The sequence below is a fragment of the Eptesicus fuscus genome, chromosome 13 (genome assembly GCF_027574615.1).
Source record: "Eptesicus fuscus isolate TK198812 chromosome 13, DD_ASM_mEF_20220401, whole genome shotgun sequence".
Taxonomy (NCBI): domain Eukaryota; kingdom Metazoa; phylum Chordata; class Mammalia; order Chiroptera; family Vespertilionidae; genus Eptesicus; species Eptesicus fuscus.
The window spans coordinates 83267966-83295028 of NC_072485.1; the positions used below are offsets into that span (position 1 = coordinate 83267966).

The window sequence follows — 27063 nt, forward strand, 5'->3', positions numbered from 1 at the left end:
CTGCCTCCCCAGGGACCCTGAGCACAACGGCCAAGCCAGCCTCGTCCAGTGCCCCCCCCACGGCACCCCTGGTCACCACCCCCATACAGACCACCCCTGCGGTCCCACCCTCCAGCCCCACCTTCAGGACCACCCTGCCCACCAGCTCCCTGAAGCCAACCATGACCTCCACGACCTCCACAACCTTCATGACCTCCACGGCCCCTGCGGTCTGCACGCCACGGTGCACGTGGACAGACTGGTTCGACGAGGACTACCCCACACCCGGCCCCGACGGCGGGGACTTTGAGACCCTCTTGGTCCTCCGCGCGGCCGGCCACGACTTCTGCGAGCGGCCTCAGGACATCGAGTGCCGGTCAGAGAAGGCGCCGGACGCGAGCCTGGAGGCCGTGGGCCAGGTGGTGCAGTGCGACGCGCGTTTCGGGCTGGTGTGCCGCAACCGCGACCAGCGCGGCCGGTTCCGGATGTGCCTCAACTACCACGTGCGTCTGCTCTGCTGTGACGACTACCGCCACTGCCCCTCCCCCGCCCCGGAGACCACCACGGCGGCCCCCTCCCCGCCTCCAGGGAGCACCCTCACCCCAGGGACGCCCACCACCAGGGCCACCTCCAGCCCAGGGCCCAGCACCAGGGCCTCCCCATCGCCCCCCGTTCCCGTGACCACCAGCTCCCCGCTGAGCACCACCCCGGGCCCTTCTTCGGCCGCCACCACGGCTGCAGGCTCCACGGTGAACACTCCGACCTCGCCCATCACGACCGCCAGCCCCGTGACCTCAGTGGCCACGCCCACTGCCTGTCAGCCTCGCTGTGCCTGGACCGGCTGGCTGGACCAGAGCTACCCCATGCCCGGAGCCTCCGGAGGGGACTTTGAGACCTACGCCAACATGCGGGCAGCCGGCCGGCCCGTCTGCGAGCGGCCCGAGGGCCTGGAGTGCCGGGCCGAGAGGCTGCCCCACGTGCCCCTGGAGCAGCTGGGCCAGGTGGTGCTGTGCCGGCTGGAGGAGGGCCTGGTGTGCCGCAACCGCGACCAGGGTGGCCTCTTCAAGATGTGCCTCAACTACCAAATCCGCATGCTCTGCTGTGACGACTACCGCCACTGCCCCAGCACGGCCACGCCCACCAGCACGGCCACTCCCACCAGCACGGCCAGGACCACCAGCACGGCCATGCCCACCAGCACGGCCACTCCCACCAGCACGGCCACTCCCACCAGCACGGCCAGGACCACCAGCACGGCCACGCCCACCAGCACGGCCACGCCCACCAGCACGCCCACGCCCACCAGCACGGGCCAGCGGACTTCGGGGGCTACAGAGCTCAGGACCAAGGCAACCACCCAGTCACCCCCCTCGTCCCCCGAGACCACAGAGAGGGTCACCGTCCCCACCGCTGAGACAGGACCCTCTACTGCCAGGACCACCGAGAGCGTGCCCCCCACCCAGACGGCTCGCACCCCCCTCAGGACCACCGAGAGCGTGCCGCCCACCCAGACGGCTCGCACCTCCCTCAGGACCACCGAGAGCGTGCCCCCCACCCAGACGGCTCACACCTCCCTCAGGACCACCGAGAACATGCCCCCCACCCAGACGGCTCACACCTCCCTCAGGACCACCGAGAACATGCCCCCCACCCAGACGGCTCGCACCTCCCTCAGGACCACCGAGAGCGTGCCGCCCACCCAGACGGCTCACACCTCCCTCAGGACCACCGAGAGCGTGCCGCCCACCCAGACGGCTCACACCTCCCTCAGGACCACCGAGTGGCCCTCTGTCCCAAGTCCCTCTGCCTCCCCAGGGACCCTGAGCACAACGGCCAAGCCAGCCTCGTCCAGTGCCCCCCCCACGGCACCCCTGGTCACCACCCCCATACAGACCACCCCTGCGATCCCACCCTCCAGCCCCACCTTCAGGACCACCCTGCCCACCAGCTCCCTGAAGCCAACCATGACCTCCACGACCTCCACAACCTTCATGACCTCCACGGCCCCTGGGGCCTGCACGCCACGGTGCACGTGGACAGACTGGTTCGACGAGGACTACCCCACACCCGGCCCCGACGGCGGGGACTTTGAGACCCTCTCGGTCCTCCGCGCGGCCGGCCACGACTTCTGCGAGCGGCCTCAGGACATCGAGTGCCGGTCAGAGAAGGCGCCAGACGCGAGCCTGGAGGCCGTGGGCCAGGTGGTGCAGTGTGACGCGCGTTTCGGGCTGGTGTGCCGCAACCGCGACCAGCGCGGCCGGTTCCGGATGTGCCTCAACTACCACGTGCGTCTGCTCTGCTGTGACGACTACCGCCACTGCCCCTCCCCCGCCCCGGAGACCACCACGGCGGCCCCCTCCCCGCCTCCAGGGAGCACCCTCACCCCAGGGACGCCCACCACCAGGGCCACCTCCAGCCCAGGGCCCAGCACCAGGGCCTCCCCATCGCCCCCCGTTCCCGTGACCACCAGCTCCCCGCTGAGCACCACCCCGGGCCCTTCTTCGGCCGCCACCACGGCTGCAGGCTCCACGGTGAGCACTCCGACCTCGCCCATCACGACCGCCAGCCCCGTGACCTCAGTGGCCATGCCCACTGCCTGTCAGCCTCGCTGTGCCTGGACCGGCTGGCTGGACCAGAGCTACCCCATGCCCGGGGCCTCCGGAGGGGACTTTGAGACCTACGCCAACATGCGGGCAGCCGGCCGGCCCGTCTGCGAGCGGCCCGAGGGCCTGGAGTGCCGGGCCGAGAGGATGCCCGACGTGCCCCTGGAGCAGCTGGGCCAGGTGGTGCAGTGCCGGCTGGAGGAGGGCCTGGTGTGCCGCAACCGCGACCAGGGCGGCCTCTTCAAGATGTGCCTCAACTACCAAATCCGCGTGCTCTGCTGTGACGACTACCGCCACTGCCCCTCCCCTGCCCCGGAGACCAATGCGCCCTCGGCCCCCAGCACCCTCGGGCCCAGCACCTCCCCCAGCCCGCCCGCGCCCACCAGCCCCTGCCGGTGTCAGGCGTTTGGACAGCTCTTCTCACCAGGTGCGTGGAGCTCCGTTCCCGCCCCGAGGACAGTCCACTCGGCACCCTGTTCCGGGGTCTGTGCCCCGCCCCGTGACCGGTGCTGGTGGCGGCCACGCCTGGCTGACGGGCTGTCCCCTCCCCGCAGGGGACGTCGTGTACAACAGGACCGACGGGGCCGGCTGCTACTTCTACGCCGTCTGCAACCAGCAGTGCGAGCTGGACCGCTTCCAGGGCGCCTGCCCCACCTCCTCGCCCCCGGAGCCCCCAACCGCAACCTGGGTGCCCCTGACCTCGCCTGCTCCCGGCTGTGACCTCGCCGACCCTCCCCGACAGGTGCGTGCCCCTCTTCCCACCTTGCCTGCCGTCCTGTGCGTGCGGTCAGAGGCCGCTGCTGGCTCCCGTGCGGGGGCTCAGCCCCGGGGTGACCCCTCCACGGGGCACTCTGGCGGGAGGGAGGCCGGGGCTGGGCCGCTGAGGCTGTGGCGGGTGGTGGAGCCGAGCTGCCGTCCGCAGGTGAACGAGTCCTGGACGCTGGAGGACTGCACGGTGGCGCGGTGCGAGGGCGACAACCTCATCGTCCTGCTGGAGCCGCAGCCCGTGGCCCAGGTCTCCTGTGTGAACGGGTACCTGCCGGTCAAGGTGCAGAGCCAGCAGGAGCCCTGCCGCTTCCACTACGAGTGCGAATGTGAGCCCCGGGCCGCACGGGGGCGGGCGTGCTGACCAGCACACGGGGCGGGGGGGGGGGGGGGCGGGTGCAGTGGGGGCGGATCGGGCTGCCCAGGAGGGACCACGGACAGGTGCTTCCCAGCAGCAGGAGGGATTGTCTCCCATCCCCACGGCCGCTCCTCCCTGCATCTCCAGGGACGTCCTCCCTGCCTTGTCCCGTCCCGTCCGGTCCCGTCTGGGCCCTGGTCTGTCACCCCGTCTCTCCCCTGCCTTCAGGCGGCCCCTCCCCTCCCTGGCCCCACGGAGGGCACTCACCACTGGGTTGAGGGCCACAGGGTGACCCGGGAGGCCTCACCCCGAGAGCCTCCGTCACGAGGGCCCATCCGCAGCCGAGCGGCAGGTCCCACCCTAGGGCCCTCCAAGGCCCGCTCCCCTGTTTACCAGCGAGGCGCAGAGGCCGAGCTGAGGACACGCCAGGCGCGTGGCGCCGGGTGAGGGACTGTGTGCGTCCGCAGGCTCCTGCAGCAGCTGGGGCGACTCCCACTACGTCACCTTTGACGGCACCCCCTACTCCTTCCGGGACAACTGCACGCACGTGCTCGTGAGGGAGATCCGGCCGCGCCACGGGAACCTCACCGTCCTCCTGGACAACCACCACTGCGGGGCCGCGGCCTCCGCCTCCGCCAGCTGCCCCCGCGCCCTCCACATCCGCTACGCGTCCACGGACGTCGTCCTCACCACCGAGACGGCCGCCAGCGGGCGGGAGGAGGGCCTGGTGCGTACGGGCGGGTGGGCCCCGAGCCTGAGGGAGCCCCTGCACCTGGTGGGCTGAGGGGATGGGCCCCGACCCCCCCGCCCGTGACGGCCCCCACTGCGCCCCCAGATCCTGTTCGACGGCGTGCGGGTGAGCCAGGGCTTCAGCCAGAACGGCGTGAGCGTGTCCGTGACGGCGAGCACCACGATGCGCGTGGACATCCCGGCCGTCGGGGTCAGCATCACCTTCGACGGGCAGGCCTTCCAGGTCCAGCTGTCCTACAGCCGCTTCAGCCACAACACCGAGGGCCAGTGCGGTGCGTGGACACGCGGGCCCTGCAGGGCGCCACCTGCTCCTCCCTCCGCGTCCTGCCCGGGCCCTGGGTGGCATCCCACCCCCTGCCGCCTGCCCCAGGCCAGAGCTCCTCTCCCTCACTAACCAGGTTTCATAACCATGTGGCCCCAGGGAGGTGGGGGGGGAGGCCGGCCCCGCGATGACCCTCCCGGCCCCGCCCCCAGGCACCTGCACCAACAGCAAGACGGACGACTGCCGCCTGCCGGACGGCACCATCGCCCCCACCTGCCAGGACATGGCCAGCGCCTGGCTGGTCCCCGAGACCAACAAGGAAGGCTGCTCGGCCCCCACAGGCCCGCCCGCGACCACCAGCCCCCCCTCCCCAGCACCCACCACGCCCACCTCCACCCCGTGCCCCCCAGCGCCCCTCTGCGAGCTGATGCTGAGCCAGTGAGTCCCTCCTGAGGGCGTGGTCACCCCGGGGCAGTGCCCCCATCGGGCCCGGGACCCGGCTCTGCTCCGACCTCTGACTGCCCCGCCCCTGCCCGCAGCATCTTCGCCGAGTGCCAGGACCTCATCCCGCCCGGCCTGTTCTTCAGCGCCTGCGTCCAGGACGCCTGCCAGGCCAGCCACCCCGGGGTGCCCTGCCAGAGCCTGGAGGCCTACGCGGCCCTCTGCCGTGCCCGGGGCGTGTGCAGCGACTGGCGAAACGCCACGGGCGGGCTGTGCGGTGAGTTGGGGGCGGCCTCGGGTTGGGGGGTGGCCTGGCCTCCTCGGCCCACCTGACACCTGTCTCTGCCCCCAGAGCTCCCCTGCCCACCCAAGAAGGTGTACCAGCCATGCGGCCCCGTGCAGCCCGCGTCCTGTGACTCCAGGTGAGCACCGGCCACACTGCCCGAGGGCCTGGGAGCCGCCAGGGGGGCAGGGCTCTGGGGTGCCCTTCCCCCACCCTGGCCCATGGGACGTCAGGGCAGCCGACCAACCCCATCCACGCCCGCTGCCCGCTCCGTGGACTGCCCGTCCACATGGTGCAGGCCCAGGACTGCCTCCCCCTCCCAGGACCCAGAGCCCGGAGAGCACGGCGCTGGCGGAGGGCTGCTTCTGCCCCGACGGCCAGACCCTCTTCAACGCCCACACGGACGTCTGCGTGCCCGAGTGCCGTAAGCACCGCCCGGCCCTGACCCAGTCCTGGGAGGCGGTCGGGGGAGGCACCGGCAGGCGTCCCTGTCCCGGCCTGTGCTGGGCCCGTCGCCCTCCATGGCGACGGCAGCCTCAGCCCAGCGCCACCCGTCTGCCCTCGGCCATCAGCCTGGAGCCCGTGGTTCCCCGGGCTTCCGTTCCCAGGGGGACGACAGAGGCTGGGGAGTGGCCAGGCCCCGGAGGACCTGTCCCTGCAGCCTGTGGCCTCTGCCACCAGCTGTGACCCCCAGGACCCCCGTGACCCCCCTTCTCCTTCTCTTCCAGCCTGCGTGGGACCAGACGGGTTCCCCAAATTCGTGAGTGGTTCTGCCCCCAGCCGGCCCCACCTCGCTCAAGCAGAGGGAGGGAAGGGAGGGAGGGGGAGGGAGCGAGGGAGGGGCCTCAGCTTGGGTGGGCGGCTCTGCCGGGCGCCTGGGTGTGCATGCGTCCCTGTCACAGGGCTGGGGGCGAGGGGGGCTGGGGGCGAGGGCCGACCTGGCCGAGCGGAGGCGGGGCCTGAGCCCTCGGGGACCCTGACCTGGTCTGTTGCAGCCTGGAGAGCGGTGGGTCAGCAACTGCCAGGCCTGCGTGTGCGACGTGGGCTCCGTGTCGGTGCAGTGCGTGCCCGTGCAGTGTGACGCCCGGGAACTGCCCCAGGAGTGCGGCTGGGCTGGCTTCGTGGCCGTGACCAGGCCCCGGGCAGACAACCCGTGCTGCCAGGAGACGCTGTGCGGTGAGCCCTGCCCTGCGGGCCGGCGGGTGGGGCCCCGAGAGGAGGGCGCAGGGCACAGCCACCAGCCGGCAGGGCCTGCAGCACGGAGGCCACTGAGGCCACGGCGTCCTGGCTGGACCCCTGAGCTGGGGCGGCCTCTGGGGCTTCATTTTCTCCTAAAAATGAGGCTGGAGACCTCGGTCTGCCCAGGCACAGGGGCAGGACCAGGGACGGGGAACCCCGAAGGGCCGCAGCGCGGTCAGCCCTGGAAAAGTACTTCCTCGGCTCCAACGGGGGGGACCCCGTGACACGGGGAAGTAGCTCGGTGGGGAGGGCGAGGTCCCCCGACAGCACCCGCCTCTCCGCCTCTCCACAGTCTGCAACACGACCAGCTGCCCCCAGAGCCCGCCGGCGTGTGGGCCAGGAGAGGAGCTGACCCGCACCCAGGAGGAGGGCGGCTGCTGCCCCACCTTCAGCTGCCGTGAGTGGGGGGCTCTGGGGTGTTGTTTGGGGCAGCGGTGTCCTCCCCCCCCCCGCCTCCCCCCGCCAGGCAGGCCCTCAGCCTTCCCTCTCCTTCCAGGGCCCAAGCTGTGCACCTACAACGGCACTCTCTACGGGGTAAGGGCTCGTGGCCTGGGGGGCTCGTGGCCTGGGGGGCTCCGTGGTCTGCGGGGCTCCGTGGCCTGGGGGGCGGCGGGACTCTGTACATCACCTCTGGACACCACGGCTCGCCTCCACATGCCAGCCTGTCTGCCCTCTGCCATGAGAGCAGATGAAGGGAGCAGCTCAGGGCCCCTTAGAGCTGGGGGGAGGGGGAGGGGGAAGGGGAGAGGCGCCTGTGCCCGGATCAGGGCAGAGTTTAGCCTCAGGGTCTCCCAGCAGCTTCCTCCCAGGAAGGGGAAGGTCCTCGGGCAGCACCGCCCCTCCCAGCGCCCGCTGCCTGCCGGGTGCCTGCCCACGCGGGCCCTGCCCTGCCCGGGGTCCTGCTGCTCTCCTGGCCGGGCCAGCGGGGGCACATCCATAAACCCACCTGAAGAAGAACCAGCCTGTGGGCCTCGTCTCCTCCGAGCCCACCTGGCCCCGCCCACCCAGTGCCCTCAGTCACCCCCCTCCCTCCCACCCCGCAGGTCGGTGCAATCTTCCCAGCGACCACTCCCTGCCACACGTGCACCTGCCTGTCCGTGGACTCCCAGGAGCCCACCGTGCAGTGTGAGGAGAACACCTGCAACGGAACCTGTCCCCCGGTGAGCCTGCCCCGGGGCGGACAGACCCCTGGCGATCCCCCCAGCCCCCAGCCCCCAGCCCCCGCGGCAGCCTCGGCAGCGGGACCTGACCCAGGGCGGTTCTCCAGCCCAGCCTTGGCCCTCTTCCCCAAAGGGAGGCTGCAGAGCAGGAAGGTGGTGGGTGAGGGGGCGGGCGGGGCTCGGACAGGTTCCAGGCAGGCCGAAGTAGAGGGGAGGGGCCGGAAGCAGGACAGGGGCCACCCCGACCTTCAGAGCCAGGCCTGGACAAGCTTCTCCCCTCCGGGCCATGGCAGGGGCACGATTTCAGAGGGTGGGGTCGGGATGGGGCTGCCAGGCCCTTGGGGCGTGGAGGGGCAGGAGGGCTGGGTGCAGACATAACCACCCTCTGGCCCCCAGGGTTCCGAGTATTTGGCGGTGGCTGGGCAGTGCTGTGGGGAGTGCGTGCAGAGGGCCTGCCTCACGCCCGACGGCGGGGTGGTCCAGGTAAGCGGCGGTCTCAGCCTTCCACCCGGCAGCTCCCCTCCAGCCTCCTGGGCCTGAGAGAATCCCACCGGCTCACTCTCCCCTGCCTTTCAGCCCAACGAGACCTGGGTCAACAGCCTGGACAGCTGCACCGAGTACCACTGCCAGGCCGAGCGCGGGGTGCCCGTGCTGATCCTCAGGCCGTCGCCCTGCCCAGACGTGTCCAGCTGCAGGGTGTGTGCCCCCGGGGAACTGGCCAGCCTGGTGGCCTCCTGGCCTGGCCCGGGAGGCCCCGCCCACACCCCCTCCTGGAGCCCCTCCACGCCCTCCTATGAGGCCCCGCCCCCAGCTCTCCCTCTGTCCCCCTTGCAGGGCATCCTCAGGAAAACTGGCTGCTGCTACTCCTGCGAGGAGGAAGTGGGTAAGTCGGGGCGCCTCCCACCCCGCCCTCCAGCTCCCTCCAACCTCTGCCCCTGGGCTCCTGCCCTGACCGCTGGACTCACATCTTGGGCGGGAGGGACCCTGGGAGGGAGCGGCCGGTCTGGGTCCTCGGGGACCACCACCCCCGCCTCTCCTCCGTGCAGACTCCTGCCAGGTCCGCGTCAACAGGACGGTGCTGCGGCACCAGGGCTGCGAGGCCCCCGTCAACCTCACCTTCTGCGAGGGCGCCTGCCCAGGAGTGTCCAGGTGAGTGGCCCGCACCCCCAGCCGCCTCCAGCAGAGCCCGCCCAGCACACACACTTCACCTCCCAGTGCCCCCGTGGCCCTGGCCTGGGCTGCGTCCGGAGGGTCCAGGAGGAAAGGGGGGCCCAGAGGAGCCCCGTCTCCACATCCGTCCGCACAAGCCTGGGGCCTCCGGCCCGCAGAGCCAGGCGCTGAGTCCAGGTGCCTGGGGCCGTGTCCACCTGGGGGCGGGCAGACCCAGGGTCTTCCTCGGGCCAGGCTCAGGGCGGAGCTGCTGGCAGAGCCGAGCGGCCGGGCTGCGGCCAGCTGTGAGCCCTCGGCCAGAGGCGGGGAGCAGGGTCCAGGGCCGGTTCCTGGAGGAGGGGCCTGTGGGGGTCAGCAAGTTTGAGGAGCTGGTTCCGAGAGGAAAGGGTGCCTGGCAGAAAGGTAGCGGTTCAGTGACCCTGAGCGCCCGCAGAGCCGTCCCCGGCGCGGCCAGCGAAGCCGCCTCCTCAGACAGGCACGGGCTGCCGGGCGAGGGCACCGTCTCAGGGCCGTGTGCCCGCAGGTACTCCCCGGAGGCCCAGGCCATGCAGCGCCGCTGCACCTGCTGCCAGGAGACCAGGGCCCACGAGGAGGCGGTGACCCTGCAGTGCCCCGATGGGACTGCCATCCAGCACACCTACACCCACATCGACGAGTGCAAGTGCGACCTGGCCTGCGTCCCCTCGCCGGCCGCTCCCGGACAAGGCCACAGCAGCTTTGCCTGACCCCAGCCGCCCCCCGCCCCCACCTTCCCTCCACCTGCCCTGGGTGAAGCCCACACCCGGGACAGGGACAGAGCAGCAAAGGTCATCTTGAAGCGAGCACAGGGCAGGGAGTCCCTCCACCCGCCTGCCACCTGCCCTGCCATCGGGGCCCAGCCTCACCCACCACGAGCACCCACTCGGCCCAGACCCCCTCTTCCTCCTGTTGTGCTGCCTCCCTGGGCTGGGACCCCACCGCCCGCGAAGCCCCAGGGAGCACGGACAGCGGTCCCCCCAGGCCTGCTGCCTCCAGGAGCCGCATCATGGGTGCTGCCTGCCCAAGTCTGGACCTGGGCCCAGGCTCTGATGGCCCGAGGGGGAGGGAGGGGCCGGTGCCCTGAAGCGCCCCTCTGCTCACCAGCCCCAACTTTGCAAATAAATGCTGAGCATCGTGTACACACCTGGTCCTGACATCGCTCCCCGCCCAGCGCCGAGCCTCCTCCTGGCACCACTCCCCGCCGTCCTGTGCCCGGGGCCCCGCAGGCTGCACTCCCCTCCCCCCTGGGGCTTGTGCTGGACCCGCTGGGAGGGACGGGGGCATGGAGGCCGGGTCAGTCCTGGGTGGGCTGTGGGGGCACTGGCAGGAGCCAGGAGTGGGCCAAGGGCTCAGAAACACCTCACGTTACTCCAAACGCACGGGGTTAGTCATGAAAGGGGTCACAGGGGGAGACAAACTGGGCCAGCTAACGGGCGGCACAGCAGGAAGCAGCTGCCCCACTGTCCCCTTCAGGGCACCAGTCACGTGTCGACCTGTTCTTCCTCCCCGCGTGTCCGGAGCTGTGAGCACGCTGCACGTGTGTGGGGGGAGGGAGGCAAATGGCCGTCTGTGCGCCCAGGATGCAGAGGGCGCCCTGGCGGCGGGCCTGACCTCGCAGGAAGGACCAGAGATGATCTCCACGTGGGCAGGCCGGTTCCGGGCGGGAGCCACCTGGGAGGCAGAGGGAGGGTGGCGGAAGGTCTCCCTGGGCCCGGCCCCATCACACGACCTGCCAGTGAGGCAGGCCGTCACGGTCAGAGCCAGGAGTGCGCGCACACCGACCTGGCCAGCACCGCCCGCCGGGCTTCCCGCAGCTCTCGCCGAAGCCGAGCCCGCGTGATGCTGGGTCACGTTGTGAGCCGGCCGCCTGCCGACCGGCCACCCCGTCCCCGGCTAGCTCGCTGCAGCGCGTCTGTTAGGCACGAAGTTAAAGAAGACTCGGGAACACACGTGTAAACTTCCCTGAAGGACTTTAATTCTCTATCTTCATATAGATCATTTATTAAATTAGAAGGCTGAAAAGTAAAAATATATTTTACAATCAAAGAAAATCTGGACACTGGACCCAGGAGAAGGACAGAAGCACAGGCTCCGAGACGCACTGGCACCCACACGGGCGGGCGGAGGGCGGGAGGGGCTGGTGAAGGGGGGCCTTCAGGAGACGCGCTGCCCAGCCTCGCCTCACCCACAGCCGGCTGAGGCCCGAGGAAGCGGCAGCGCCCCGACCTGCCATCTGCAGGCGGCCTGGCCCGGGGCCTCCTCGGGGGCCGCACTTCCCTGTGGGGTGCAGGCGGCACTGTGAGCGCAGGCCGGGGCAGCTGTGGAGGCCGGTCTGCTTTAGCAAGGCAGGCCCTGTCAAACGGGGGCTCTGGTCGAGTAAAACACAGCGCGCACGAGAAAGAAAAGCGGGGATGTGGCAAGTGCCCGTCACCCTAAAAACTACGCACCCGCACACTGGGCCGCCACGAGCGGGGCCTGCGCGTCTGCCCTGGGCTGGGGCCGAGTGCTCCCAGGGGTCCCACAAGCCTCCCTGGAAGGGGGGGGGGGGGCTGTCAGGCCGCTCAGGCCACCACTCAAACCCCAGGGCCCGCAGGCCTGCCCAACGCTCGTCGCTGAGTCGTCGGCCTCTGAGGCACAAGCCAAGCTGCTGGAACGTGACAAGGGCATGACGACGGGGCCACGAGAAGGCTGCGCTCGCCAAGCAAGTGGTCCAAGCCCCTGTGCCCTGGCCACCCCGCGGCACACCCTCCAGGCTCACAGGGCGTCGGAGGGAGGAGCCAAACAGCCCTCGCTTCCTCTGGCTTAGCCACCAGCCTCCACGCTGCCAGGACCGCCCCAACCCTGAATCGGAAGAGCGGAGTCCAAGGCAGAGCCGCTGACTGCAGCTGGACGCACGCGTTCCGTGGAGGGCGGGGCTTAAAGGGCGTCACTTCTGAGGAACTCCCCGTTTCACTAGGTGGCACCCACCCTGTCCCTACGCTGTGGCCGTGGCCAGCGTCGGGCCAGGGTGCAGCTCGCACATGCGCACGTGGGCCCCGGGGACTTTGGCACTGTCTCCACACTCCACACGGACCCTCGGACCCAGCAGGCCCCCGCACCCTCCCTCCCTTAGCGAAGCACTAGGTCTATTACTTGTTGCCCCAAGTTCAGGTTCTGGTGCGAGAGCCGATCAAGGAGAGGAAGCTGCCCCTCGGCCTGACTGCCCCAGAGCTGACGGACAGCAGACGGAGACCAGGGATCCTCTGAGCTAGGACAGCCCCGCTCCGGCCACCGCGAGGGCTGTGACGGGGGCTGGCGGGATGGACAGGCAGGCGGACCCCATGGCTGAGGCCTGGCCAAGCCACACCGGCCCGGGCCACGGGGGGCAGCCAGGCCCAGGAAGCACACGGAGGGAGGACGGGAGTTTTCAGTTGGCAAGTTCTAAACCCCAAAGCAGCTGTCCGTGGACTGCGAACCTAAGCGAGTAGGTCTATCCCCGTAAGCGGCCGGACTACGCGCCAGGGACCAAACCAGAAGGGCGCTCGGGAGGAGCAGCTCAGAGCACTCGAGGGCGCGCGTCCCCAGCGGAGGGGAGTGTGCACACAGGACACGGCCCACGTGCCCGCTCACCCCACAGAGTGAGGAGGGAGGCTACCTCGGCCACCCCCGCTGGCAGTCCAGAGCAGCTGCCCGGAACCCAAAACCCACCTGCATCCCCAACAGGTGGGCTGGCGACGGGACACTGAGGAGGGGACACGGGATCTCGTTGGGATAGGGCTCGGGCGCCCTGGGCGGCAGGTCCAAAGGGCTGGAGCGGCGTGGCGGCGAGGGCGCAGGCGGCAGGGGTCTAGGACTCCTCCCCCATCTGCAGCAGGGAGTTGACGGCCGCATCCTTGTTCCCGCGCTGGGCCTCCAGCACCGAGCGGATCACCTCGCGGTCCATGTTGGGGAACATGTCCTGGATGGCCCTCAGGTCCTCCTCGTTACAGCGGGGCGGGGCGCTCACAGCTGCCGGGGGCAAGGCCACGGGCACCATGCCAGGGCTGCACACGGCGGGCATGCCTGCAAGCCCAAGACGGGGTTTAGGAGGCGGCGGTCGACAGTGCCGAGGACGCCGCTGGCTCAAGAGAGCAGCCTGCGCTGAGCCTCCCCCAGGGCTGGCCGCCCAGGGCTCAGGGGCACCGACCAGCAAGGGCACCCAAGCCACGTGACCCTGAACCCCAGGCACACGGGAGAGGAGCGCAGCTTTCTGTTCCTCTGGGATTGCTTCAACATGTCCCAGGACGGCCACGGGGAGCCTCCGCCCGTGAGGACACCTCCTCTTCCTGAAGCCAGAGCCTCAGGGCCCGCGAAGCGCACAGGATGGAGCCACAGACACAGCTGGCCCTCCTCCTTGGAAAGCAGCTCCCCCACCAGCACACGTGGTGCTGGGAGCCCCGGACGGCGAGGCTCTCCCCTGGGGCTGGGGCTGGGGCTGGGCCTCACCGGGCAACGGGCCTTTGCAGATGTGACCAGGGAAGCAGAACTCACACGGGGGTGGGGTGGGCTCTCACCAGCACCCCGCCTCCTCTCCAGCGCCCCAGATGCTGACCACCGCCCATGCTGGCCGTGCCTCCTCGGCACAGTGGGGCGGCCACGCTCTGCTTGGACCCAGCTCCCTGCACCTCGGCAGACATTGGGGCTCGCCCACTTCCCTTCTCTGGAGTCCGTCCCGCACTGCCTGCCGCTGCCTGAGCCCAGGTTTGCCACAGCCAGAGTGAGCCGACCAGCAGCTAAAGTCAGGATTTTAAAATTCAGACGTAAAGGCTACAAGGCCACTTGACGGTGCTGTGCTGCCACAAACTGCTCATTGTAACGAACGGGAAACCCCACAGACAGACGGGGACAGTGTGGCTAGAGCACACGGCTCACCTCACCCAACAGGAACGTGATCCGTTAGGGCCGTGGTCGGCAAACTCATTAGTCAGCAGAGCCAACTATCAATAGCACAACGACTGAAATTTCTTTTGAGAGCCAAATTTTTTAAACTTAAACTTCTTCCAACGCCACTTCTTCAAAATAGACTCGCCCAGGCTGTGGTATTTTGTGGGAGAGCCACACTCAAGGGGCCAAAGAGCCGCATGTGGCTCGCAAGCCGCAGTTTGCCGACCACGGGGTTAGGGCAACTCATGTGCTGGAATGTTTAAAAATTACATTTCTGCATCTCCGGAAATTGCAACTCACCCTCCTTGTGCCAATAGCTAAGGAAAAAGAAAATTCCATTTCCTATACACGCACAGAAAACCCAAGTGTAACACCTGACCCTCGTTTCTGGAAGGATCCTCATGCCTCACTCCAAGACCAGGCTAAGCCTCTAGGCCGCACTCCCAGTCTCCGCCCCCACCCCCCACCCCCACCCCTACCCCCGTCCTACCAGCACCCCAGGAGCCACCCCGAGGGGCGCGCTCACCCGTGATGGGCACGTAGCCGACGCCCTGCTGGTACACGGTGGGCATCAGGACCACGGGCTGAGGCGGCATCATCATGGTGGCCGGCAGAGACTGCAACACACAAAGGCCATCGATCACAGGGTCACAGCAGACCCCAGCGCACACAAACCCCCTCACTGCAGCCCCACCCACCGCGTCCTGGGAGTGACAGCCCAGGGCCGACACCCGCCCTCCCCAGGGCCCCACAGCACTCCTCTGCTGAAGACCAGGGGAATGAATGACTCGGGTAGAAGTGTCACCAGCCCTACAGGACCGTGGCCAACTGAGATGTCACAGGTTCCACAACAAATGTAAGTGGGAGCTGCGGGTCAGCACCCAGGACAGTTCCTGGGAGTCTCTAAGGTTTGAAATCTCTCCTCCGTCAGTGTAAGAGCGGTTTTGTGTTTCTGTAAAGATGCCTGTTAAAGATGCATAAGGGTGCCTGGCCAGTGCGGCTCAGGGTTGAGCGTCCAGGAGGTCACGGTTCGATTCCCGGTCAGGGCACATGCCTGGGTTACAGGCTCAATCCCCAGTCAGGGGCGTGCAGGAGGCAGCCGATCGATATTTCTCTCTCCCTTCCTCTCTAAGTGTGCCCTGGGTGAGGATTAAAAATAAAAAAGGTGCAGAGGAAACGCTTACGAGTGAAGTTCTGCTGATGCGGGACTGGCTCTAAAATCGCCCGGCATCAGTGAAGGGACAGGCACACAGGTGAGGGCTGCTGAGCCGGCATCGCCCACTCGGGACCCACACCTGCTCTCGCCTGCCCCGCCCGCTGGGCTTCCGCAGCAAAGGTTCCCATGATTGGAAGAAACCTCTGGAGACACGGAGATGGCAGGGACCCAGAGGCCCTGCGCCTGCCTTGAGCCATCATGGCCTCCGAGCCCCCAAGGACCTCCGTGGCGGGTGCTGAGGAGGAGCCAGGCCCCGAGGTGCTGGCCAGGCGGCCGGCCCTGCTGTCCAGTCGAGGGCCAGCACCATCCCCCCCTCATCCCCATGCAGCTCTGAGACGACCCTCTACTGCACAGGGGGGCCCTCAAGGCCGTAAGGGAAGCCACACCTCGAAAGATGGGCCACAAAATAGAAACAAAAATTTAAAAAGATGGCCTCGATCCCGTGACTTGGCCACCACACAGCACTGTTCCCCGGCAGAACGCGGGACGGAGAGGGCGGCGGCTCCTGTGCCCACGCGGGGCCTGCCACTCGGGCTGCGGCCGAGCCCCTCAGGGAGAACGGCTCTAGCAGGTCAGCTGCCGTGGGCCGCCTGGGCTCGAGGAGCCAGCCCGGCCGACACCCGCCGGCCCCGCCCGCCCGCGGCGCTCACCGAGTAGGACATGACCAGGTTGATCATGCCCTCCTTGTCGTCGCCCTGCCGCCCACTCAGGCAGTACCACTTGTCCTCCACCTCGCCCTGCCGCAGCGCCTCCGACAGCGTGATGTGCGTCCAGGCGATGCGGTCGTCCATGGAGAAGGCTCGCTGAGGGAGCAGAGGGGAACCAGCATGAGAGCCCGAGACCGCCAAGTGCCGACACCTGAAGCCCCGCCCCCTCCCGCTGCCTGGAGACTCAAGGCCACGCCTCCCCAGGCGGGAAGCCCCGGGCACAAGTGCAGGACACACCCTCCCAAGGGAGCAGAGGGCCCACCTCCCTGCCTGGCTTCCCACCCTCACCTGAGCTCTCACCGGCTGGGCTCCCTGGCTGACCTCAGGAGGAACAGGGTGCTCCCAGGCAGTGACCAGGGGACCAGGCGAGGAAGAGCCCACTGCACCCTCTGCCACTCCCAGGGACACCCGGGTGGACGGCCTGCCACTCGCACCACCCAGAACCCCCTCCCGCCCGCCAGGGGCCCACCACTTCCCCCAGCCTGCTCCTCGCGGCCGGGCCTCGGGGGCCTGCTCCGGAGGGAGCACGCGCCAACACTCGAGTGCGTCACTGGCGATGACGTCCTCCCACTGCTGCTGGGACGCTGGGGCAGGGCCACCAGCACCACAGCCCAAGTCGTCCCCCCCCCAACCCCGCAGCCCCCGCAGCAGCCAGCCCAGCACGGCCTGCCGGCCCGACGCCTGCACCTCGTCGAAGATCTCCAGGTAGAAGGAGTCCACGCCGGGCGGCACGGTGCAGTGGATGACCTTATTCCAGCGCGGGTTCTTGGCGCCGTTGTGGGCCGTGGGCGTCTCGTACACCGCGTAGCCCAGGCGCAGCCGGCAGTACGGGTCCATGCGGGTCATGCCGTAGTTCTTGGCCAACTTGGCCTGAAACAAAGCCACGTCAGGAAAACGAGGAGCCGCTGCCAGGGAGAGCTCAGGCGCACAGGCCGTCCGCCCTTCAGCGCACCACTCCCCGTGCTCCCCGGGCCTGAATCCAGCCACTCGGTCCGAGCAGCGCGTGCTCCTGGGCACCAGGGCGGAGAAGGAAGCTCCCGCAGGAGTCCGCAGGCTGCGAGGAGGCACGTGGCGCCGTGGGGCGAGTCTCCAGCCTCCTCAGCAGAGGGGGGAGAAGCAGGCTGCCCGGGACAGCGCCAGGAGCCACCGAGAACAAGGGGCACGAGCCTGGACGAGTGGGGTCCCCAAGGACCAGCCTCACCCAGGGCGGCCCAAACACCTGCAGGCCCTGCCTCCCTGCAGGGGGGGCTCTCCCAGGAGCCCAGCCTGGAGCAGGGCTGACTGATGGGGAGGAGTGCATTTTAGGCAGAAAACACACAAGTCTTGACGAGCAAGACGGGGCTTTGGGGGTAGGTCCCTGCCACACGATTTGCCCCAGGAGGGTTACAGGCCTACACGTGAGACCTAACCCTATCAAATTCTCCTGTGGTCTTGGCCCGGGCAAAACCACGCCACCGGGACCCAGCCGACGCTGAGGACGCCAGCTCTCCGAGTGGAGACTGCCCACGGGAGAAAGATCGTGGACGCCTCAGGTCTGGTGAGGAGCCTGAACCCAGAATGGGACCCACCACTCCCAGATCTCAGCACCAAGACCTCGACCCGTGAAACCGGCAAAGCGCCATTTGTTGACACAGAACCCAGGTCCCGCCCTCCGCCGGGCCGGCACGCACCTGCACCACGGTGATGTTGAGGCGGTCCACCGTGCCCAGGGCCCCGCCGAACTGCAGCTGCTGGGCCGCCTGTGCGTCCAGCTGCACCTGCTGCTGCTGCTGCGTGGGCGCGATGCGGAGGAAGTCCTGCGGGAGCTCCCCGAGGTACACCTGCGGGGAGAAGTCCGTGCAGCCGGGCCGGCAGGACCGAACCCCCATTTCCAGGGCCCGGATGCCCAGGCTACACTGGCCTGTTTCTTCACCCGTGCAGGGAGAGGCCTGGGGTCAGGCACCCAGCCCGGGACCCTGACCACTGGACCCCCTGCCGCTCTGGGGAGGGAGCCCGGCACTCAGCGGGCACTGGGCACTCCAGCTCCCTGAAGAGCAGATGCTGCCCCCCAAGAGGCACGGGCTCGGACGGGCTTACCAGGCGGTGTCCTGGATCGCTTTTGGGGTCACAAGCTGTCTACCTGTGACTCTTTCTCACTGGGCCTCTCCCACAAGCGAGGCCTGCCGATGACAAGGCACTGGCTCACACGCCGCCGAGACGGGTCGGAGCCGACCCAGACCCCAGGTGACGGGAAGACCTTCTGCAGGGACGCCCTCCAACAGGGCAATTAAAGCTGCCACTCCTCCCGCCCCAGGCTGCCCACAGGGACGGCCCCACGAGGCTCGGCCAGAACAGCCTCTCTCGCAGCGAAGCAGGCCCAGGTGCTGCCACGCACAGAGCCGGCCCAGGACGGACCTCCTGGCCGCCTCGGTTCCCGTCCCTCCAAGGGGCCTCAACGCTCACCCCCATGGCACTTTAAGTGGAGGCACGCTGTCTGCTAGTGTCCCCTCTCTACCGGCACTTTCTCCGTGAAAAGACCAGGTCACTTCCTCTCTAACGCGGTTAGGGACCACCAACTTCATTTGTTCAGCATATTTTGATGTGAGTTACTTGCTAATATAACATAGCAAGTTACACACACGGCAGCAATTTATACAAATATAACAGCAATGTAATAAAAAATTTAAAAACTCGTTACTTCCCCACAAAAGTAAAGCAGCTGAAAAAAATCCTTAAATACCTTCAGTGAGCTTAACTTTAAACCTTTGTTTGCTCCGAGAAAATACTTTTTAAGTAACTGCTAGGTGTTTTTTTAGCCCTTGAAATAGCTAGTGATGGGGTGAGTAACTTCTGTGGAATTAAAAAATAAAATGTAAGTTATTTTTATGCAATCGGGAGGCGGCCCCAGTGGGTCCACCTCTGACCTCCCGCCTGCACCTGACCTCCCGTGGCTGTTCCGTCGGTGAACTCACGGCGATGTGATCCCCAAGAAAACCGCAGCAGCGACGCTCTAAGGAACAAAGCCCAGCGACCTGAGCTCGGGGGCCAACAGCACCCCGTGCGGAGAACGCACCGCTAAGGGCTCTGGAGCCCCCACAACCTGGCCCAAGCCAACCTCACGGCTCTAGGCCAACATGACCTTCACAGCTGGAGCCAGGGCAGGGCGAGCTGCCAGGCCGAGGCCTAAAGGGACAGAGGGCACAGCAAAACAAAGCAACAGCTCCGCCGGCAGCTGCAGGCCTCGGGGGAGTCAGCAGCTCCGGGGAGGAGCCCACACCGGGGAGCAACCTGCTGCGCCTGGAGGGAGCCGAGCCCTGGAGCCCCTGTGCACCTGAGGAGGCTGCCCCGTGAGGACAGTGGCCACCACAGTGACCCAGGGCCAGGGCTCAGCAGGCCCAGAGTCTGGCCAGGAGACATGGCCTTGTCCAGCCGACCACAGGAGGGGCTGGGAGTGACGTGCTGAGACCGAAGACGGCGGGTGGACCAGGACAGACATGTGAGACTCGGGGGCGCCCAGGTGGCTGTGCGCCCTGACTGCACCCTCTGCACAGCAGGTGCGGTGAGGGCGCCGGACCCCCGCGCACGGGGAAGGGAAGGCTGCTGCGGTCCTGCTCGGCCCTGGTGGGTGCTGCCGCCATCCTCCGGCCACCTAGGACGCCACTGAGTCCCCTCCCATCCCACCCTCTCCAGCTTCACGGCAGAGACCCGTTCTGCCCCTCGCCCATCACCCACGCCTTCGCCAACTTCTTAAATCACTCACGACAGGACGGGCGCTTCAAAGCCGAAATGCTTGGCTGTGCCCACTCTGCTACTAGTCGAGTCCCCAGCACGCACTAGAACCTGCACGGACCGCAGGGCCTGGCTGAGACAGACCAAGGGAGAGCAGGAAGCCAGAGGGGAGGACGGCGGCCAGGAGTGGTGGCCCTCGAGGGCCACTGATGCTGAGACAGGTGAGGAGCCAGGGGCGTGCTTGGCACCTGACCGCAGGGTGTGACAGCAGATGGACCAGCCGTGCGAGTGTGACGTGAGTGGGTGGTGCCGAGGCGGAAGGAATGAGTCTAGACCTGCTCTGGAAGGTGGAGGAGGCAAGGTCATCCTTGGCCCTCTTCCTCCCTCTCCCAGGGACCCTGTGTCACTTTCCTCTATTACGGGAGCAGGAGGCAGTGGTCAGACTTCAGGGTCAGTCCCTGTGAGTGAGTCCAGGCTCTGAGCTCCCTGGGCCCCAGCTGAAGCTCCGTGTGGGCAGGGGCGGGGCTCACACTCAGGCTGCTGCCCGGCCAGGGCCCGGCACAGGGAGCACTTGCCCAATGCCGCCTTTACAGCACCAGCTGGTGTCGCGGCTTCTCTGTGGCCAGGCCAAGCGCCTGGCTACGCCTGCACCATCCCTCCCGGCGCCCAGCGCACAGCCACTGCGCCCAGGCGAGCGGAGGGTCTCCCACCGCCTCTGCTAATGGCAAAGCGTCCTTCCAAGTGCTGCTTAGCCCACGGGCCATGGGTCAGCTGGAGAGGTGGCAACTACCGAGGGTGTGTGCCAGGCAAAGTGTTTTTTAAAAAACTGACTCTGTAGTCACTAGACTGAGCATCCATTTGCCGCCCACAGGCCCTCCCATCGGGACGGCCCTGGCCACGCCTGTCGCTCTCCCTGGGGCACAGCAGCGCGCTCAGGACCTTTCCGTCGAACAACTTCTACTCGTCCCTCAAGTGTCAGCTTCCTCCACAAACCTGACTCACCTGTTCCCACGGAGTTTAAACCCACAGATGCAATGGCGACCACCCCTGCGTGGCTCCTGTGTGCAGTCAAGAGCCGCATTGTAAGGTCCCTCACTGCGCCCTGCTGCCCAAAGCGGCTGCCTGAGTCACACCTGCTCCACGGCACCCAGACCTACCGTTCCTGCCCATTCACAGGCCGGGAAGGCACCCGGGACACGTGCTGGTCTGTGGGTGCCGCCCAGCAGCACATGGACCTCAGGCCGCAGCCGCCACACGGAGAACAGCGGAAGGCAGAGGATGCGTCGTGGCCGCCTGGACAGCACAGGCCCACACGCGTGTCTGCCCAAGGGCGCCCCATTCCCCGCTGAAGTGTCAGCTGCTTCCGCTTTGTGCAGTCAGAGCCGACTGCCCCCCAGGATGGCGGCTGCCACAGGTGAGGGTGGGGACCCACCGGGGCGGGGGACGCTGACAGCCAGGGAACTGGGGCCTCCGCCTGACCACCGCGCCTCTGCTGGGCGCACACACCAGGGGGCCGCTGCTCTGGCTGCCTCGCCTCTAAGGGGGCCCAGAGGCTGCGGGCGGTCACCCCGCTGCCGGTCAGAAGAGGGAGACGAGGGCGGGGGCCCTCAGAGCGGGGGACCAGAACAGCGAGCCGGTGACTGCGCGCGGGGAGGCTCACTGCCCTCCGCGCCCGAAGCGGGCTCGGCTCCAGCTGGGCAAACGCACCCGTGCAGAGGGCCCGTCACCGCCCAGGAGGGCGGGCGAGAGGGTCCGCGCGCTGCTCGCCGGCCGGGGTCACAGTCACGCGGCTGCGCACTGCGAGCGGCTGCGGAGGCCGCCTTCCCGCTCGTGACCGCCGGTGCGCCCGGGCCCAGCTCCCACCTCGCTCCCGCGCGGCCTCCCGCCGCCAGGGAAGCGGCGAGACGGCCCGCTGGGGGCCTTCCCCATCCGGGGCCCGCGAGGCCGGGGCCTCTCCCATACGGGGTACAGACTTCGAGTTCCGGATGCTGCCGTCGGGGAACCCGCCGGGGCGCAGGAGCCCCCTCCATCCGGGGACCACCCAGGCACGGGGGCTCCTCATCCCGGCGCGCCCGCGCCCCCGCCCCCGCCTGCGGCCCGCTCGCTCGCCGGGAGCGCGGGACCCGCACGGCCGCCCGCGCCCGAGGGGAGAGCCCGCCGCCGCCCCGGAGGCTCACCGGCCCGCGTTGCGTGCTGACGGTGGTCGCCATGGTGCTCCGCCGGCCGCGCCTCGCCCGCCGAGAACCGACACGCCGGCGATCTTCCCTCCGGAGCCTGCGTCGCCGCCAACGGTTGTCCCAGCGAAGCCGCCGCCGCCAGTCAGCTGACGGCCGCCCCGCCCCCGCGCCGCGCACTGCGCAGGCGCCGCCCCGCCCCGCCCCTTCCGGCGCCGCGCGCGCGCGCACCTCCGCGCGCTCCCGGCCGGCGCTTGCGCAGTCGCTGCCCCGCCGCCGCCTGCTGCGTGGCTCCCGAGCCGGCTGCCTGGTCCCGGGCCCCGCCTGAGCCGGTCACTTGGCTGGGGAGCCCGGCCTCCTGGACCCCAGGGCGGGGCAGTGTAGCCGCAGAACCAGCTCGCAGTGGCCCTGCGCTGTTTGGACCGAGACACCGGATTGCTCTTCAGAGACAAGAACCAAAACTCCAAGCGATGCACCGGAAGCAGGGCCTAGGAGAGACCTTTGACCTCCAGCTGCACTCGGGGCCAAAGTCCGCCCGGTCCTTCCCGAGGGACCCAAAGGCCATACGCAAAGGGAGCCTGACCTCGGAAACCCCACGGGGAGGGCGAAAGCGTGTCCGCTGTGCAGCGGGATCCGTGCTGAAGGCCCTCCCCGCAGAGGCCCAGGCCCTCCCGCTACCCCGTGCCCGCCTCGCCTGCCCGACCCTGCGCCTGCCTCAGCCCCAGCCCTGGGTCACTCAGCTTTAAATGAACCGCTGTTTTTAAAAACCCGATGTCATGGTGTGAGGACAGTTAGGTCGATGGGCAGGTGCAGAAGGTCCCCAGGTGGAAGCCCCACGGGCCTAGCAAGGGAGCATCAGCTGTAGGTGGGACCTCGCCCAGGGTGACGTTTCCTCCCCTAGCACATCCTGGCCATGCCCTGCGGTTGGGACCCCCTGACCTCTGCTCCCTAAGATAACATCTGGGCCTCCGTTGTATTTGAGCTCCAGGCCCAGATAAGCAACAAACCAGCCACGGCTGAGGTCAGAGGTCAGGGCCGGCTGCCCCTGCCCTGGTGCCCAGTCAATCAGGAGACCGCAGCCCTGAGCGGACACACCTGGAGCTGCTGCTCTACTGAGCTCCTCCCCTGGGGCCGCCCCGCATCTCCCCCTTAACGCCCTGGGGAGGAGGAGCCCTGCCTCTCCCTCTGCCCCCCCTGCCTGCCCCCTGCCTGCCCCAGGCACGTACCTTTGGCTTCCTCTGTCCCAAGCTCCGAGGGCCTCTCTTTACCTGTGCAACTTGTTTCTTCCAGGAATTACTTCTTCCGCCTCTGATTTACCAAATAAATGTTCTCTTACCTTTTGGGTTTTGGCTCTGAATTCTTCCCCAGCCAGAGCCCCAGCAGCGAGGCCGCTGAACCCAGGTTTGGGCTGACCCCACCCGTCCGACTCCTGGTGCCATTCCCACCCCCTCAGCCATGGTGTCAGTTTCTATGTGCTTCAGGCATCGAGCCCTGAAAGGGAACAACAGTCCTCAGACTGAGGGTGGGCTTTCCCAGAAGCCCCCGGGACCGAGATCCGCTGGCTGGGAGGGGTGGCCTGGGTCTGGGGCCAGCAACTATCAGGCTCTGGACACGGGAACCCCGGCCGCACCAAGGACCGCTGGTCATGGGACAACGGGCCACTAAGCTGGGCCAAGGGCAGCGCCAGTGTCTCGGGGAGGAAGTTCTCTACGTTGGAGTCACGCAGGAGCAGAGCGGCGGGGCCTGATCGCAGCCACAGGTGCACGCCTCCTGGAGGCGGGAGATGGCGGGTTGAGAGGCCGGAGGAGAACTGAACAGACAGCATCAGGCCGATGGTTACCTTAGGCCCTTGATTTACCCCAAAGTCACCTGGGAGAGGAGCACTTACTTTTAAAATTTTGAAAAAACTAGGAGTCATGTAAAGGAGAGAGGCGTGTGGGCGGGGCACTGGCGCGGGCGCAGGCCGACGGTGTTCCCGTAGGAGGAAGGTCACCTGCACAGCGTGACCTTCTGCCGCCTGGAGCAGGGGTCGAAGGTTAGCCGCCAACAGCGCCTCCTCGTCAGAGGAAATCGCCAACATACACAGAACGCAGCCTGCGACTTCCCACTCGGTGTCCCTGCGGAGGCCTGCGTGATCCTCACAGCCTCCTCCGGCCACACCGGTCCCACGTTCCCCTTTTCCGCCGCCAGGCCCCTCGGCGTGTCTGCCCAGGGCTGCTGGGGAGAAGGGGCTCCTTCGTGGTCTCCATCAGAGGCGGCGGGGGGCGAAGGCCTGCCCTCCGCGGGGCCTGCTGGTCTCCTGTCGAACGTACACGTAAGCGGCTTCACAGAACATCGAGGTCGGACAAGGCCGCTGGCCACGATGCTCCGGCACAAAACCCACGGCCAGTCGGTCACCGTGTGCGAACACAGGCAAAACATGACCCCGTGCCCGGCCGGCGTGGCTCAGGGGCTGAGCATCGGCCTACGAACCATGTCGGTCACAGTTCAATTCCTGGGTTGCCGGCTCAATCCCCAGTGTGGGGTGTGCAGGAGGCAGCTGATCCATGATTCTCATCATTGATGTTTCTCTCTCTCTCCCTCTCCCTTCCTCTCTGAAATCATTTTTTTTTTTTTAAATGAGCCAACCTGTTAAGGCTGCAATGGTTCAGAGCAGGGTGGATCCGGGTCACCTCTATCCCTTCCTGCTGGAACGTTCTGGGGTTCCAAGCTTGCATTCTGCTCCTCTGCCTGTGCTATTCCCACCGTCATCGCTTCTGTGGCTTCCCGATTCCAAACCCGCGTTGCCTGTGCCCGATGTGGGGAGGCTGGGGTGGTGCCTACAGCTGCCAGCGCACAGGGGAAGGTACTGCCACACAGAAGGGGCGCCCACACAGAAGGCCTCACACGCCCTTCCCCTAGCCCCACCCTCGTGCTTGAACACGTTCTCCGCCAGGTCAGACACAGAGAAGACGGAAATGGGGCCTCGTCCTTCCCCGTCCACCTGCGATCTCTGACTCTCGCTTCCCAATGGGACTCTGGGTGCCTAAGGGGACTCCTCTGCAGTCTGTGCAGCCTCCTCTTCTCTCCCCCCTCCCCCAAGGAATGGCTGATTGGCTTGGAAAAGACGGTCTTTGGTGAAAGAGGGAACCCCAAAGTTCTTGACCAGCTGTGCAAGATCACAAAGGGCATTCGAGATCCTAGACCAGAGGCCAGCAAGCTTTGTCTGTAGCAGCCAGAGAGAGAACGGCTGATGGTCTCTGTTGAAACTCCAAGTCTCAACTCATAGTGTGACAGCGTCCAAGGTGATATGTACTGTCGAGAGTGGCTACAGTGTTTGGACAGGTTCAAGCCTCGGACTAATGAGAAGGCACAGTCCTCTCGTGGCAAAGCCACGTGCAGGTCCCAGCGTGGAGGGCAAAGCCCCCCAGCACAATTATAGCAAAGGCTATGGCTGTAAGCTTGACCTGATGGTCTGAACCTGAGGTCCCAGGTGGCTGAGTGATGTGGGCTGCAGGAGGTGCAGCAAGTGCTGCCAAAACAAAGCTTGATAAGGTTCAGGTGCGTTTGATTGAGTGGATTTGAAACCCGAGAGAACATTGTAAACATCTCGACCACGCCCTTCCTTTGCCTCGTGGAATCCGGCTATAAAATAAAGACTCGGCTTGCAGGCTGTGGCGCTGTCTCTCCATCCGAGAGTGGTGTCCCACCTTGCCCCAGCTTTATTCTCTTGTCTGTCTTCTTTAATCCTTCCACGTGCTCACCCCCCCTCAGGTTCACCCCTGGCCGTACTGCATGATATACACAAATGGGTGTGGCTGTACCCTAATAAAACGTCCCATGTGGACCCTAACAGTGAGTTTGATGTAATTGGCATGTTTATGGCTCCGAGGCATCCCTCAGACTCTCCGAGAAAGGCCAGGGCCGTGGCTGCCTGGCTTGTCTCAGGGGTGACTCAGATGTGAGGTGAAAAGGGCCATGACAGAGGCCTGGTCTGAGACTGGCTGTGAGCCCCGGACGGACACAGTTACCACCCCTCCCCCCCCCAACCCCGAGTGAGGAGGCGCCCTGGGGCGGGTTGCTGATGGGTGAATCGTTTGCTGGGCAGCAGATGGTGGAGAGGAACCTGTAGGCACAGGAATCGGGGGCTCTTCTCTCTGGGGTCTGGAGGTGAGTGACCTGAGACCTTCCCTCCCTCCGGCGGGGCTGGCGCCTCACTAAGCGCCGCTTTAGCTGCGTCCCACGGAGCAGAACTCAACCAGTTTTTGTCTCCATTCAGTGTAATCCTCGCCTGAGGACATTTTCCCATTGATTTTCAGAGAGAGTGGAAGGGAGGGGAAGAGAGAGAGGGGAGCATCCGTGTGACAGAGACACATCCATTGGCTGCCTCCCACATGCGCCCGGACCAGGGCCAGAGATGGAGCCTGCAACCGAGGTGTGTGCCCTTGACTGGAATCGAACCCAGGACCCGTCAGTCCATAGGTCGATACTCTATCCACCGAGCCAAACCGGCTCAGGCTCTCCCTTCGGTTTAAGATACTGCTTAGTTTCCCCTGTGGTGCATGGGTTATTTAGTTTCCAAATATTTGAGGGTGGGTTCCAGATACCTTTTTATTATTAATTTCTTAAGTTATTATTAATTTCTAACATAACCTCATTTTGGTCGGAGAACATAGTTTGTGCCATTTGCACGTCGTAGGCGGTTTTCTGGCCCAGAATCCGGCCCATTTGGTGCCTGTTCCGTGGGCACTCCAGCAGCCTGCACGCTCACGTTTGCCTGCGGCTTCCCGTATGTCAGGCCCAGCAAGCTGTGCGCAGTCTCACGCGAGCACCTTATTCCCCGGAGCTCTGTGTTCTGTGGATGTGGAGAGAGGGGGGTGGGGACCTCCCATACAGTCGTGGTCCCTTCAGCTCCTGCCCCACGTATTCTGGGGCTCTGTCGCCTGCTGCACAAACTTTTATTTTTATTATTTTTTTAAAATATATTTTTATTGATTTCAGAGTCGGAGGGAGAGGGAGAGAGAGAAACATTAACGATGAGAGAGAATCATCGGTCAGCTGCCTACGGCATGGCCCCCACAGGGATCAAACCTGCACCCCGGCATGCGCCCCGACCGGGAATCGAACCGTGACCTCCTGGTTCATAGGTCGACGCTCAGCCCCTGAGCCACGCCAGCCGGGCCCGACGTCCAGCACCTGGAGAGCGGCTGCTTAACATGCCGCGTGGCTTGTGAAATGCACGCAAGCTGCTCTGCGAACACCTCCCCGTGTCTCCCTGCTGCTCAGCATCCCAGTGTATACCCGCGGGGTCTTATTACTCCCTGCTCCGCACGGGAATAATTGGCTGCC

At 66.7% G+C, this 27063-nt stretch overlaps 2 protein-coding genes across 2 annotated transcripts in view; one reads left to right on the top strand and one right to left on the bottom strand.

Annotated features, from left to right (window-relative positions):
• Positions 1-9735, top strand: part of MUC5B (mucin 5B, oligomeric mucus/gel-forming) — a 31776-nt gene extending 22041 nt beyond the window's left edge. Inside the window, exons 36-55 of the mRNA XM_054725731.1 lie at positions 128-1759; positions 1910-3009; positions 3137-3324; positions 3505-3676; positions 4173-4432; positions 4541-4727; positions 4930-5155; positions 5257-5435; positions 5511-5580; positions 5765-5865; positions 6170-6201; positions 6437-6617; positions 6973-7077; positions 7177-7214; positions 7724-7840; positions 8237-8323; positions 8417-8536; positions 8675-8723; positions 8887-8989; positions 9534-9735. Coding sequence (XP_054581706.1) covers positions 128-1759; positions 1910-3009; positions 3137-3324; positions 3505-3676; positions 4173-4432; positions 4541-4727; positions 4930-5155; positions 5257-5435; positions 5511-5580; positions 5765-5865; positions 6170-6201; positions 6437-6617; positions 6973-7077; positions 7177-7214; positions 7724-7840; positions 8237-8323; positions 8417-8536; positions 8675-8723; positions 8887-8989; positions 9534-9735 — 5149 coding nt within the window. The remainder of the gene's footprint in view (positions 1-127; positions 1760-1909; positions 3010-3136; positions 3325-3504; positions 3677-4172; positions 4433-4540; positions 4728-4929; positions 5156-5256; positions 5436-5510; positions 5581-5764; positions 5866-6169; positions 6202-6436; positions 6618-6972; positions 7078-7176; positions 7215-7723; positions 7841-8236; positions 8324-8416; positions 8537-8674; positions 8724-8886; positions 8990-9533) is intronic.
• A 1246-nt stretch (positions 9736-10981) lies between these two features.
• Positions 10982-21909, bottom strand: TOLLIP (toll interacting protein). Its single transcript, XM_008159570.3, has 6 exons — positions 21739-21909; positions 17524-17673; positions 16541-16723; positions 15797-15949; positions 14457-14547; positions 10982-13069 (listed from the first exon to the last, which is right to left on the bottom strand). Exons 1-6 carry the CDS (start codon positions 21769-21771, stop codon positions 12855-12857), a joined length of 825 nt encoding a protein of 274 aa, XP_008157792.1. The 5' UTR covers positions 21772-21909; the 3' UTR covers positions 10982-12854.
• Between the last annotated feature and the right edge of the window lie 5154 nt (positions 21910-27063).

Excerpts from the sequence above, each read along its gene's own strand:
- TOLLIP (XM_008159570.3), bottom strand. The coding sequence starts at position 21,771 with ATGGCGACCACCGTCAGCACGCAACGCGGGCCG. Across the intron at positions 14,548-15,796 it reads ACCTGGTCATGTCCTACTCG|TCTCTGCCGGCCACCATGAT; the intron begins GTGAGCGCCGCG and ends TGTGTGTTGCAG. Across the intron at positions 13,070-14,456 it reads CGGCTACGTGCCCATCACGG|GCATGCCCGCCGTGTGCAGC; the intron begins GTGAGCGCGCCC and ends TTGGGCTTGCAG.